Source organism: Neolamprologus brichardi, chromosome 17 (genome assembly GCF_056152115.1).
Source record: "Neolamprologus brichardi isolate AB-2024 chromosome 17, ASM5615211v1, whole genome shotgun sequence".
Classification (NCBI taxonomy): Eukaryota; Metazoa; Chordata; class Actinopteri; order Cichliformes; family Cichlidae; genus Neolamprologus; species Neolamprologus brichardi.
In genome coordinates, this window is record NC_142120.1 from 30,056,549 (window position 1) to 30,070,093 (window position 13,545).

Genomic DNA, 13,545 nt, shown 5'->3' on the forward strand with positions numbered 1-13,545 from the left:
CTATCTATCTATCTATCTATCTATCTATCTAAAAGTCTATCTCTGTTACTGTCAAAGAGGTGGCTCTGAGGCCTCCAGACAGTAATTATGCCACATTTAGTGGATATATCCTTGAGTGCAGAACATGATGCTTTCAAAGGTAGGTTGTTTTCATGGCATTCAACCTACACTGGCCCCTTCAGTATAAAAAGACATTTAACCCCCCCAGTGGGAGGGGCTTGCTGCAGGTATTTCAGCTGGTAGATGTTTAAGAAAAGATCAAACCACTGGAGAGAAGTGTTTTTAAGAATCAAAGAGAAGCTATCAAGAGAAGGAGAGAAGACACAAACCAGAAAAACTGTTGCTATGAAGTGGCTGGAGATTTTTGTATTACTGGGCATGTGCTCACAGGTATTGTAATAAATAGTGAGGAGATAATTGTCATAGGAAATTGATCAGAACACTTAATACATATATTTTATCTTAATTTGCAGGCTGCAGCCCAATCAGGTACTGTATGTTGTCTTTTACTATATTGGCGCTTTATCACAGAACAAGAAAAAAACTTGACTTGTCTGAAAGAATCTTTTTCTCAGGGTGCCAAATGTGTCTTATAATGATTTTTGCTCTACCTTCATTAGATTTTAAAGTGTCTGTGTTCTCTGCAACATCAAAGACTGTGACTCTCAGATGGACCAGGTACTCTGGAGCCACTTCATACCAGATCACTGTAAAATCACAGAGCGAACATGTCGCTTTTGCATCATTTGGTCCAAACACAGTGATGGGCTCTGTTACCTCGCTGTCTCCAAACGTCATGTATAACTTCGTAGTTGAAGCAATGAGTGGTTCCCAAAAACTCAGCACTGCATCAGTTGAATCATCAACAGGTAAGACATCATGCACTTCAGTCCATGCTCATGCTGTTTAAGATATGAAGTATCTTACTATTTATTTCTAAAACAAACAGTTTTTAAATTAATTTTATTGAACATGACTTTGTCCTAATAAGTTGTTTCATTTCTAGAGGGTCCAGGCTGTGTAGCTGTTGCATAGAAATGCAACCAGTACCTTTTTAAAGTTTGGAGAACACGCTACAGCAGCTGATGAACCCCCTGTATACCACAATGAAATCCTACAGTATTTGTAGCAAGCTTCATTTCTGTTGCATCACATAAGAGTGTTAAGATTGTAGCTTATAATTTGAATGGAAAAAATAGAACTGATTCATTATGAAAAGGAAGTCATTTAGGAAGTAAACTTTCCAGTGTTTCTTAAGTTTTTCAAACTTCACGCTGGACTGGTAATACCTATTATTAGACTTTTATTACACAGTGTCTTTAAGTGTCCGTTCTCCATAGAGTTCAAGGTTGTTAATTTTGAACTTACAGTTTCCCAATTAATGTTATTTGAGTTGTAAATTTCAAAGAATAGCCTGTAAAGCTCGATGGGTTAGAACAGGGGTGGGCAATCTCAGTCCACGAGGGCCGGTGTCCCTGCAGGTTTTAGATCTCACCTTGGGTCAACACAACTGAATCACATGATTAGTTCGTTACCAGGCCTCTGGAGAACTTCAGGACATGTTGAGGAGCTAATTTAGCCATTTTAATCAGCTGTGTTGGTTCGAGGACACATCTAAAACCTGCAGGGACACCGGCCCTCGTGGACTGAGATTGCCCACCCCTGGGTTAGAATGTTTGTAAAGCTGCCATGTTTAGGCACACTGATCACTGATCTAAATAAAATTATGTACGGCAAAAAGCTATGCTGGAACCATGAAAATAAGTAATTTTGCAATGCAAATATAGCTATCTAGATCTGTTGGCAGTTTTACTGCTAGTATTACTGCCATTTTTCAGGCTAGCATCACTAGTATCACTTGAGACATCACTAGTAATAAACGTGTGATTTATAGTTATGTTCAGTAAATGTACCAGAGGAGATTCACAGACAATAAAGTATGGGGTAGTTTTGGTTGCTTTTTAAATTAAAAAAAACCACTTAATTAAACCACTTAAATCTAAAGTTCAGCACGCAGACACATACAGTAAAAATTAACTTAAGAGTGGACTTGATACCATCCCTGTTGTGAATTGTTTGTGCCTCTTTCAGCCCCTGATATGATGGAGCCCATTCTGACCGTGAAGTCACTGGATAGCACAACCTTGACAGTGGAGTTTAACTCGAGAAACGGGGTGTCTCATTACATCATACGTGTCGAGAACAGCAATGGCTTCTTCAGAGAGGTTGCAGCATCCTCCTCTCCAGCTGAGATTGAGTCCCTCGCGCCGTACACTGAGTACTCGCTCAGCATCATGGCTGTGAACACCGCAGGCCGCAGCCAGCCCTCAATTCCTGTAACTGGAAAGACAGGTGGGATTTTCAAATTACTCGTGTGAAATGGGTCTTACACCCCATGCCCTGCAGAGGTCACTTGATCTGTTTTATTGTCTAAACAGCACAACCACTATATTCAATTGTTCAAGTGAAAGGTACAGTATACACACTCATCTTCAACCCTACGGGCCTCCCTGGCATCGGTGGTAACCATACCTGACCCCTCTATGTCAAACATAAAGAGCTGAACTCTTCCTGAGTAAAGGGTTACCAGCTCTAATCTCATCTTTACGGGGGGCAACATTCGATTCTCACGAACATGAAACATGAACCCGCCTCTCAGCGGTCTTGCACCAGTCAACAGGTCTTGTTTAAAAATCTCTTAAGATTGCACCTGTTCAACTAATCCAGTCACTTTGTGACAATCATTTTTTAATAATTCAGAGAAATGTCCTCTAAACTTTTTCATTTATGCAAACTTGATTAACTTGAAACAGAAATGAAGACAAAGTTATGTGACTATTACCAAAGTAATACAAAGTTTATCTATTAATAATACTGATTACTTGCTTAATATATTAGTAACAGTTTTCATCGCTAACATACAATTACTTGAACCTTTCACGCTTTAATACTAAGCAACTTTCAAACTGATTCTTGAACGTGAACACAATCAAACTCTGAAGCTCTGCCTCACTTAAAAACTAAAATGATCAAAGAAAATAACATAAGTGCACAGTCTGAATATGTAACAACTGGCAAGAGCTCTAAATGTTGCACCCACTATAAGTTGACGTTACACTGACTTCCTTCACATAGTCTTGGATTAAACTTTTGGACTTTCATTAATGTGCTACAGTATTCATCTCCCACACCAGTTACTACATATAAAACAGTCTAATCTTGTCTTTCACAGTTTTGGCTCCTCCTCAGCTTTCGTCCTCCTCTACGAGCAACAGCAGCATCGTTGTATCCTGGGATCCAGTTGCTCATGCCGTCCAATACACCCTGTCCATATGCAAGCTTGATTCAAACACAAGCATGGGCGTGTACAACACCTCCAACACCAGTTTGACCTTCTCCGGCTTGGATGCTGGCTCACTCTACGTCATAACTTGTTTTGCTTGGGATCTTGAAGGTCGAAAGGGAGACAGCTCGAACATTAAACAGGCTACACGTAAGCAGGCACTGAGTACACTTTGTGTTTACTCTAGCATACAGAGCGTTATTCAGTAAGAGCCCTGGACAGCATGAAGAATGCTTAACCATGATCTAGGGTCAATGCAGCAAAGCAGTAAAGCCACCAAAAACACACACAGTATTATAATTCCGAGGAGTCTTACTGTGGCAAATTATCCGTAAGGTTTAATGAACATGCTGCTTAAAATATAGGAGCACAACAAGGATGAAATACTTGTTTTCTAAACTTAGAACCTTGAAAACTTCCTGTTTTAGTCGACATTTGAAAAATACAATGAAGTAAAAAAAGCAAAATCTTCCACTTAATTACAACAAATAAAAGCATGCATTCAAAAATAACCAAATGCAGTTATATCACACTGGTTCTGGTGTCTACTCCAGTTTAGTCCTTCGCTGGTTTTGTTTTTATTTTTTGTCATTTAACAGGACCTCGGACCCCAACATCTGTCAATGTGTCTGTGGTGATGAATGGCAGTGTGGCTGGACTCTTGGTGTCTTGGGAGCCAGACCAGGAGGTCTATGGACCCATTGAGTACAATGTGACGAGTGACCTAAACTTAATGTGTAAGACCACATCCAGCTCCTGCACCCTCTCAGTAGTGGGGTGTGGAGAGGTACACACCATCCAAGTCACTGCCTCAAATGAGGCTGGGCCCAGCTATCCATCTAGCCCTGCAGTCTTCATCACCTGTGAGTAGAAGAGATATGAATGTGTCATCCACATAATGTTTTTTAAAAATATTGGAATTATGGAATTATTATTGGAAGTATGAAGCCGAATGCAGAAACTTGTGTTGTTTCTAATGCATTGATTTTAATTAAGATTTATATTCCATATGACATGAAAAACACCCAAATTTAATTCCACATTACAAAAGTTGAATGTATCCTGTAAAATTAATGACCACTAAGGGTAACTATGGACCAATGGTAGCAATACTTTGACCTCTGAACTCTGACCCTTTATAACCACAACATTTTAAAACTCATAAGCAGATAAAACAATTTCAACATTGTTTTTTATATCACACTGTTTATATATCTTAAAGAAAACAATTTATTCATTAATAATTTTCAAACTTTTAATAACTACAATGCAAAACATGCTATAAAATGTGACACACAAGTTTTTTGTGTTCTACACCGAACCCCTACCTGACACTATGAGTGTGTGACTGTGACTAAATTCCCTGCCGTCTTGTGCTGCAGTCCCCTGCCCACCTGAGTCTTTGGCACTAGTGGAGTCTTCAGAAGGCAACTGCACTCTAACGTGGAAAACCGTGGCTCATGCTGACAGCTACATGGCCCTTTTTGAGACAGCTGGCAGCAGTGTGGAAACCTGCAACACCACCAGCAACAACTGTACCTTTCACTGCCCGTGTGGGCAAACATACCTCCTGTCTGTGCTGGCCTTCAACCACGCTGGCAGCAGTCCTCAAGGACAAGTTCTCAACTACACCACTTGTAAGTAGCAGCAGAAAATTACACTTTTTAGTCACGATGAGATGCATTTTCTTCACTCTCTGATCATTCATAAACTTCTTTTAGTGGTGTGTTGCCCGGAGGATGTGTCAGTGTCAGCGGTGAGCACTGACACTCTGGAGATCAGTTGGATGCCCTCACGGGGGGCAGTGCTGTACGAGACCCGGGCTGCACACAGTTCAGAGGTCATCCTCTGTAATGACACCGCACCGTTGTGCGTCCTCTCTGGCCTCAGCTGTGACACTGCCTACAGTGTGGTGGTGATTCCCTGCAGTGATGTGAGCGGTTGCAACCGTGCTTGTAAAGCTCACACCAAAGACACAGGTAGAAAACTTGTGTATATAAATAAGACATATCCAAGGAGAAAAAGTCTACAATATCTAAAAAAAAAGATGTCTCCTCATAATTTTGAGGGGTCCTTAAACAACATGGACACCATTAACTCAGCCTTCTCTCCATTCTCGAAGCTCCCTGCATGCCGAACAATGTGATGCTCAATCCAAAGAACTCCTCCTGCGTCACTGTCAGCTGGACAGCAAATAACAGGGCCGCTAATTACACTGTAAGCGCAAATGGAGACGATGACAAACACATCTGTAGCACCAATAAAAGCAGCTGTGACATCACTGACCTTTCCTGTGGCTCCACCTATGAAGTAAGCGTCGAAGCAACCAGCACAGCTGGTCCGAGTTTACCCAGCTACTCTGAGTTTCTAGAAACAGGTGAGCAGTCGAATGCTGTCGCTCACGAACGGTCAGTGCTGCTTCCTGACCTTTCTTGCTTAACTTTACAACTTTGCATAACTTCATATGTGACTTTATTCCAGGTAATTATACGGGACCTAAAAGAGTTTATGTTCAATTAAACACTTTGCCCATCTTTACGTCAATTTTTCTAGTTTACAAGACTCATATTTAGACACTTTTGCCTAGCTGCAATATAAAAATATACTGAACTGTACATTAATTGATATGTTATAAGTATTTCGCACACCTCATCTTCTATCGCAGAACCGTGTTGCCCAGTGAATCTGACGGTGGATCAGGTGACCCAGGCAATCACCAACGTGTCGTGGTCTCACGCCAAAGGGGCACGCTTGTTCATCGCCACTCTGACATCATCACGCGGTCATGCCCGCTGCCATACCCAGGACTCCCACTGCCTCATGGGATGCATCACCTGCAGCACCAACTACACTGTCACCATGGAGGCAATCAGCCATAACGGACGCAGGTCCAACTGCACCTATCAGGGTTTCTCATCAAGTGAGTGATGTCTTCTAATAAACCGTGACAATAAGTAACAAAGAGTGGTCAGTGAAAGATAAAAGAAAACATAAAACAGAAGAGGTGTGGACAAATTTAAAGGCTAAAATGATCTGTCAGAGAGCTCTGACAAGTTTATAAAAACGTGCACAGATCTATTATGGTTTTACTTTGGTTACTTGTTTGAAATATGTACATAGTTTCAAATAATCATGGCAATTTACGTGCATATCATGCAATGACCCAAAAGATAAGGCATCGGACTCCTCTAATGGCTTTGGTCACAACCCCCAGCCACCTGCTGATCAAACCTTCTGTTTGCTAAGGACAGCCAATCCAAAGAAGGCTGGCTTAAAAAGAGGGTTGCCTTCAAAGGAGAAAAGTTAAAACAACTCTTTTAGAGAGAGGATGAACTGAGGAGCTCTGGCAATCATGTGAATCATACAAAATTACTAAAACAGAGTATAAGACTAAAAATATGGAGGTGCAAAGCAGCGTAGTAAGTCACTTAAAAAAACTAATTTATGAGTTAAAGGCCTTTATTTTATGTATTGAAGTAAAAACTTACAAGGAATTGTGGATTTTTTTTAAAGTATCAAGATAAGTGTATACAAACAGAAGATATGCCTACCGATGAAGGAGCAAAACCAAAGCTGTTACAGTCATAGTAATCCGTTTTTCTTCAGCCTTTAATTGCAAAGTAGTATTCTAGTCACAAGACATGCATCACTTCATTAGCATGTCTTTGTCGCAGGTCCCTGCTGTCAGTCTGGTGTCAAATTATACAGCACGACCAGTAACTCTCTGCGGGTTTACTGGCGCAGCACTGGGAGCAACCACAGCTCCATCGCAGTGATGGTGGGGAGAAACAGCAACTACAACTGCACCGCAGCTCCTGGAGACAACAGCTGTGACTTCGGCAGCGTCCAGTGCGGGGACGTCTATCATGTAGTGGTCGCTCCACTCACACAAGAGGGCAGCAAAGTCCAATTCTGCCCAAAGAGACTGTACTCGGGTAATTCAAAGTGAAATCGTATAAAATTAGACTTTGTGTTTATTTTATTTTCCATTGATTATATTATTATAGCGATCCCTTTCACACATTTTTCTCATTACTTCCATGTTTTGTCAGGGTAAAGTTTTATATAAACATGAATCAGTAACTGATTAGAAAAAAAGTACCTCAGATTTTGACTTTTCTGTTTCTGCTCTTTTAGTCACCTGTTTAGGAGACAACATTGGCACAGGTAAGTTTGCCATCTCTCTAGATTGTTTTTGATTTGGATTCAAAAAATGTTATTTTGGATTGCATTAGATTGTTAAAAAAAAAATGCATGCATTTTTTTCTAAATATGCTTCAATCTCTTCTCCATCAGTTATTTACAGAGGGAAGCGAAGCGTGGACTAGCATGTTTAGCAACAAATGGTAAGCAGCTGGCTAAAGAGAGCACATATAAGCAATAGCAGTACTGTCAAAAATAAAGCCTGAGGGCTCGAATCAGTAAAGACTTCAATCTGGTGCACTGGACAGCTTTGGAAAATTTGAAGGAGGAATTTTTAGCTTTTCCTGGTGATAAAGATCCCTGATACACACAGACATTTATACTACACTAAAGTCTACCTGTTATAGATCAACATATGGGTAAAAAAAATAAAATAAAAAAGGACATTTTCTGTGAATTAAGTTTGATGTTTTGATGTTATGTTTAAGTTACCAGAACCTTTTCTGTAATTTTACACATGTATCATGCAGAAAAAAAACTACACGAAAGGTATGAAATATAAAAAGATGAAAATTATTAAGATAAGATTCAAAAGTCTTCCATCTGAAACTTTGTCAGCACCACTCCTTTTTTTTAAAAAATGTACCATAAATGCCCCATACAAGTATCAGAGTTCACTTTCTGTTTTTATGGTGCTAAACTGTGGAACGGTCTATGTCTTGAATTTATGATAACATTTTTAATGACAGTTAAAATAATTGACCATCTTTTGTTTCTACCGTCTTGTGTATATTAATATCTATCTTCTGGCTACAAAAAACACAGCCACACTTGACATTGCTGTCATCAGATTTGAGCACATTAAACCAATGAGCGAAAATAAAAGTACAAATATTGCAGGTCCGTATTCAGTTTTCATGGGTTTTGATCTTTTTCCTCGACAGAAAACATGTTCATCCTCCTCTTCCTCATCCATCACCCCCATCCTCACCGGAATGATCCCAGCCTCATAAATATATAGAGAAACAACCACAAATGTTTAGCCATGAAACATGTTGGTATAATGTTCGATGATTTTTATGTGGCATAGGAAAGCAAACCCACAGTCTGCTCCAACATTTAAGATTCAAATCTGTGATCTGTGAAAATCACACATTAAAGTTAAAGTAACTAAAGTTATGTTAAATTGGGGAAATTAGAAATTAATTTTAACCACAAATTACTGGATTTAATAGGAAAAAGATTTTTAAAAAAAAAAAACTGGTAAAAATTGCAATTGATAGTTGATAGTAAAACATTTACCATGCTTGAATAGCTAATTCAAACTACATATGATGGATTTTTCTTCTTCAGTTCAAGAAATTTGTCATAGAGATGACTGAAGCACAATAGATGTGTAGCTCATTGTCCTCCTGACAATCAAGGAACACGAACTGATATATTCATCTTTAAATACATGATTTTTTTTCCCTTTTAAAACAACTAGTCAGTTCTCTGTTTTATATTGTTAGGATGTAATGAACTGCTTTCAGTACGTGTCATTGTCTCAAAGTGATGGAAATTTCTGGTAATAAAGAACTCCCAGCATCATCATCATATAGTGTTTTGTTTTGGATGTAGATATGTGATCTGTAAATCAGGATGTTGATAATGCTTTGTTAGTTAAATCTGTTTAACAGTCACATGGCAGCAGTTACTATATTCAGCCTGTCCTGCTGACATTCAAACCAAGCATGAGAATGGGCAAGAAAGCTTGTTTAAGTGAATTTCAATACATTAAACTGATGATGTAGAAGTCTCAAACACTCATAACCTCATGTATCAACGATACATTTGCTTTAAAGGGTTAATTCTGTTAGAAGCTGTTTTGTTGTGTCTGAAACTTTCCCTTCTTCAAGATCAACTGTATTTTCTTCAAACTGATTACACATGAGTGAACACTTGGCTCTCTGATGAGAATGTTATATTTGGTAAGGCAAACAGCATCATCTTCATCTTTGTGTTACATTGGAAATTTAATCAAATCTGATCAAGTTGGGTGACATGTTTGAAGTCTGGACTTACATGCAGGTAATATGTTAGACTGGACTAAAATGTTACAAGTTATAGATATATTTATCAATACATTTATAAAGTTCTGACACTGTAAGTAAACCAAAAAATCGGATAACCAAGTTGCAGAGAAAGCCATTTAAGAAGAGATCCCAGAGCTCTGTGCCACTGCCTCCAGCTCTCCCGTAAACAGAGGTCTCTAAAATCAGAAATTTGGCCTGTAACCATCTTTTGGTTTTCACACTCCCCTATCTCCAGAGTGTCAAACATAAATATACAATCATACATAATATACAGTAGCTGTAAATATGGGGATTGTTTTTTAACTTCAGAGTATAAAAGACAATAATCAGAATGTCCTTGTGATGTAAGAGTTTGTGGTCTTTCCTTTTTTGCAACCAGCCTCAACTAGACGACTAGAGTTTGTGTCACTCCCACATTGGCTTCATTTTTCAGCTTTGCCAGTTGCCACCTGTTTCAAATGTCAAACCTTGAGGTTTTTTATTAGGTCAAGCCGAGTAATACCGGGAAAGATACACTGGCTTTATATAATGCATTGAAAAAAGTCTCAAATTACAAAAATAGTTCCCAAACACCAGACATTATTCCTGCTGAAAAACTGCTGCCACGTTTTACATTGAAAACAGAGAAAACTTCCCTCCATCCCTCTTTTTGTTGATTCACGGCATCTCTGGTTGCCTGGGGCTGCTGGAGGGGCAGCCTGCCCCCATTTAGGGAATACTGATTGGTTCTCAGGTTGAGTGGACCAAAGCTTAAAAGAATCCAGCAAACGTTTTGTATTTGACTCTCTCATATAGTAAACTAATTTTAATCCCGCTCTCATTGTTAAAGATGGGGTTGTTGGGAGCCATAGGCTTTTTTTTAGCTTTGGTAACTCTAACTCAGGTAAATACAACTTTTAAACTTGTTGAAATCTATCAAATGATCAATATTTATCAATAACAAAAGAAAAATAATGTTCTATTGTTTTTATTTGCAGACACATGAAGGTGCAGAAGGTAAGAAAATGAAAAAGTCATTTTTTTTAAATACAAAGGCATGATTGTGAATAAAAAAGCACTACAGATAGATTCAAATAATAACAAACTTATTTTGTGTGTGTAGCTGCATTATTTGCTCCTGTACAACCTTTAATAACAAAGCTTACTGCATGTGCTTCCATTTATTCCAGGGTGCAAAATCTTGTCAGCAAGTGCCTCAAATGCATCATCAATTTTAGTAAAATGGGAAAAGCATGCTGAAGCGACCAGTTATATTTTGGAGCTTCGAGAGAAAAACTCTCCGCAGTCTGCACCGATTACAGCGCCCATATTCGGACACCAGACTGAAAGGAACGTCTATGGTCTAAAACCAGGAACTGAGTATAATGTGACTGTCAAAGCTTTTGTCTTCTTCAGTGTGGCGTGTGTGAATTCAACCCTGGCTTCCACAGGTAAGTTCAACATTTTTATCAGGGGTCAGTGCCCACATGCATAAATTCACGTAAAACTGCAGTATTTATAAACACATCAAATACATCCACAATGAGCTGATAAAGAACTTGAGTGACTAAAAAGCTATTCATAAAAGAATACCTCATAAAAGAAAAGCCAGTTGTCCCTTTATGCTGGAACGGTGCTATTATGCACAGACTTAATACAGATCAACACTACTTGGCACCCTTAAGGGAAATTATTAAAATCACACTTTAAGAGCAGTGTGGTATTATTTTTTAAATCACTTCACTCTTCTCCTCCGCAGTGATTTAAAGAAGAGAAAAGCACATGGTAAGTGAATGTATTATATCTGACATGTAGCTTTGTGCTTGAATAAACAGAAAAAAACCCATTTGGTAATCTGTAATCCCTTTGTGCTTTTTTAAATTTAAGTTTTAAAAATATGGCAAATAATTTTAGCTAGTATCTGCAAATTTCTGCTATGTTTTGTTTTGTAATTTTGTAATTTTTCTTTGCACAACGATGAAAAGATACAAACAATACATTGCAACACAGTTTGTAATTCTGTGTTGGCCACACTGACACGTGTACCTATATGTGCACATGAGTGACTTACAATAAAGAAACAAAAAAAACTAAAAATACCGCAAACTGAACACAATGTTGATGTGTCTTGATGTTTTGCTTCCACAGAAGATATTACACAACATATTCATCATACGCTGCTACACCACAGGAAGAAAGTCGTGCTCCTAAAGGAACAAATGTCAACCAGGAATCAGTCATGGAGCAAGAAAATGAGAAATGGTTTTGTTAAATGATTTTCATGTGTCGAATGAAAAAACAAGTGTAACAGCAGTTCTTTCTGTGTGTTCTGCTCAAAATATGTCAGAAAGGCCATGTGGTGGAAAAATCTGCCTAACCAAACAGGTGTAGCTACCTGCTGTAGCAGCTGCTTGTGAACATGGGAGACACCTCTTTACTGTATGAAGTAACCAATAAAATAAATTTTTTTAAAGTTTAAACCCAGGCAGGAGGCATGTTGGTGATGAAGTGCTAATGAAGACACCGCTCTGTGAACCTTTTCCTGATCTGCCTTTGCTTTAAATTCTCTTTGTGCTATTTATGATTATGAGAATTAAATTTTAACTTTGTGCAGCATGTGTGTAAAAATGAGCCTACTGCAGGTAGGTGGTTTCCAGCATCAATTTGCATTTGAGAGTAAATAATTAGTTTGTGTGTAATTTAATGGTAATAATTATACAAGAAATAACTTCTCGGTGACAACATGTTGTATTCTATTTATTCCATGTCAATAGTGAATCTAGTTCTAATAAAACTGAATTAAAGTTCTTTAACAAAACTGATATTCATGCTGTTGGTTATCAATGCAAAACACCTTTACTCTGTACCATATTCACTCAAACTGGAAGCCAAAATGATTACCTCTCATTTTTGTTAATACACATCATTCCTTCTTTCTACCAAATACCAATGATTGGGAAATTACTCATTAGAACATCTCTTATTTCTGTTAAAGATTTTTGTTTCCAGCAGAGATGCAATTACCTGAAATGTAAAGCTGAACGTCATCAGTATGCAGACTGACTTTAACAATGAGGGAAGCTATATTTAATGTTAAACCCACAATTACAGTGAGTTAGAAGAAATTCATTGCTGCAGTTCCATATTATGGTGTTAACATATTTTTAATCACCAGTATCGCAGAAGAACACACAGAGAAGAGGGCTCAGATTAATTAAACACCCTACAACGTGCCTTTACATAAGACAGCTGCACCTCTGCAGCTTTGCACGGCGCTCCTCCCAGAAACATTGGTTGCCATGGACTTTTTTGTAGCGCAAGTTTCACTTGGCTGAAGTCTTTGAAATCACAAATGGCTCTGGTATTATGTTCAGCGTACTGTGAACAGTGCTGGTTATCAGTAAGGAAACTGTAACTCTCTGTAGGGAATAGTTGGCATTGAATGGTAAAACATGAGCCATGACTCTCTTTTGTCGAGACACCTATCTCTTAGCAGCTTGTGTAACAAACACCAAATTGAGATTTTTATAGAATATTTCTTGTATAATTTCTTGTATAATTTCCTCGCAAAAAGCACGCACATAATAAAAAACCCACCACATTAACATTCATTTCTCAAAGCACTCAAAACATGAAGGGACATTTTTTTCTGTGTGTCCTCAAACCTGTAGGCTAACTTGATGCCATGATGGTGACCGTGAAACCATATTTTGTCACAGTATAACATTTCATCAGATCATGTCTCCAGAGGTTAAAGAGACATTTAGTAGTCAGGGGAACCCTGAGTTCCAGTGCAGGAAATTACTCAGGAATCATTCAAGTAATCATTACATTTGTGAGCTCCCGTAGATTCTTCTCCGTTTACAGGCGTTGCTCAGCTGACCTGTGCTGCTTCTGTGGCTTTGACATTTACTGCTCTTTGTGAATTTAACAAGCAGTTTTCCACGATGTATGGAAGCAGTTGTTACATGAGCCACCGTGGCAGTTTTCCAACCCTTTGTCAGT

At 38.5% G+C, this 13,545-nt stretch overlaps 1 protein-coding gene and 1 long non-coding RNA gene across 2 annotated transcripts; both read left to right on the forward strand.

Annotated features, from left to right (window-relative positions):
- Nucleotides 1-243: 243 nt before the first annotated feature.
- Nucleotides 244-7,671, forward strand: LOC102777478 (fibronectin type III domain-containing protein 7-like). Its single transcript, XM_087830701.1, has 13 exons — nt 244-390; nt 474-489; nt 621-869; nt 2,092-2,352; nt 3,233-3,493; nt 3,943-4,206; nt 4,726-4,980; nt 5,065-5,322; nt 5,466-5,720; nt 6,009-6,263; nt 7,018-7,278; nt 7,481-7,510; nt 7,640-7,671. The coding sequence occupies exons 1-13, from the start codon at nt 244-246 to the stop codon at nt 7,669-7,671; spliced, it is 2,544 nt and encodes an 847-aa protein (XP_087686827.1).
- Nucleotides 7,672-10,961: 3,290 nt separating this feature from the next.
- LOC102779374 (uncharacterized) lies at nt 10,962-11,742 on the forward strand. Its single transcript, XR_437160.1, has 3 exons — nt 10,962-10,991; nt 11,300-11,325; nt 11,689-11,742. It is a non-coding gene; the product is annotated as an uncharacterized LOC102779374 (long non-coding RNA).
- The last annotated feature ends 1,803 nt before the right edge of the window (nt 11,743-13,545 follow it).

Coding starts and splice junctions, on each gene's coding strand:
- LOC102777478 (XM_087830701.1), top strand. CDS start 244: ATGTTTAAGAAAAGATCAAACCACTGGAGAGAAGTGTTTTTAAGAATC. Junction 4,981..5,064: donor AGTTCTCAACTACACCACTT/GTAAGTAGCAGC, acceptor AACTTCTTTTAG/TGGTGTGTTGCCCGGAGGAT. Junction 7,511..7,639: donor AGGAGACAACATTGGCACAG/GTAAGTTTGCCA, acceptor CTTCTCCATCAG/TTATTTACAGAGGGAAGCGA.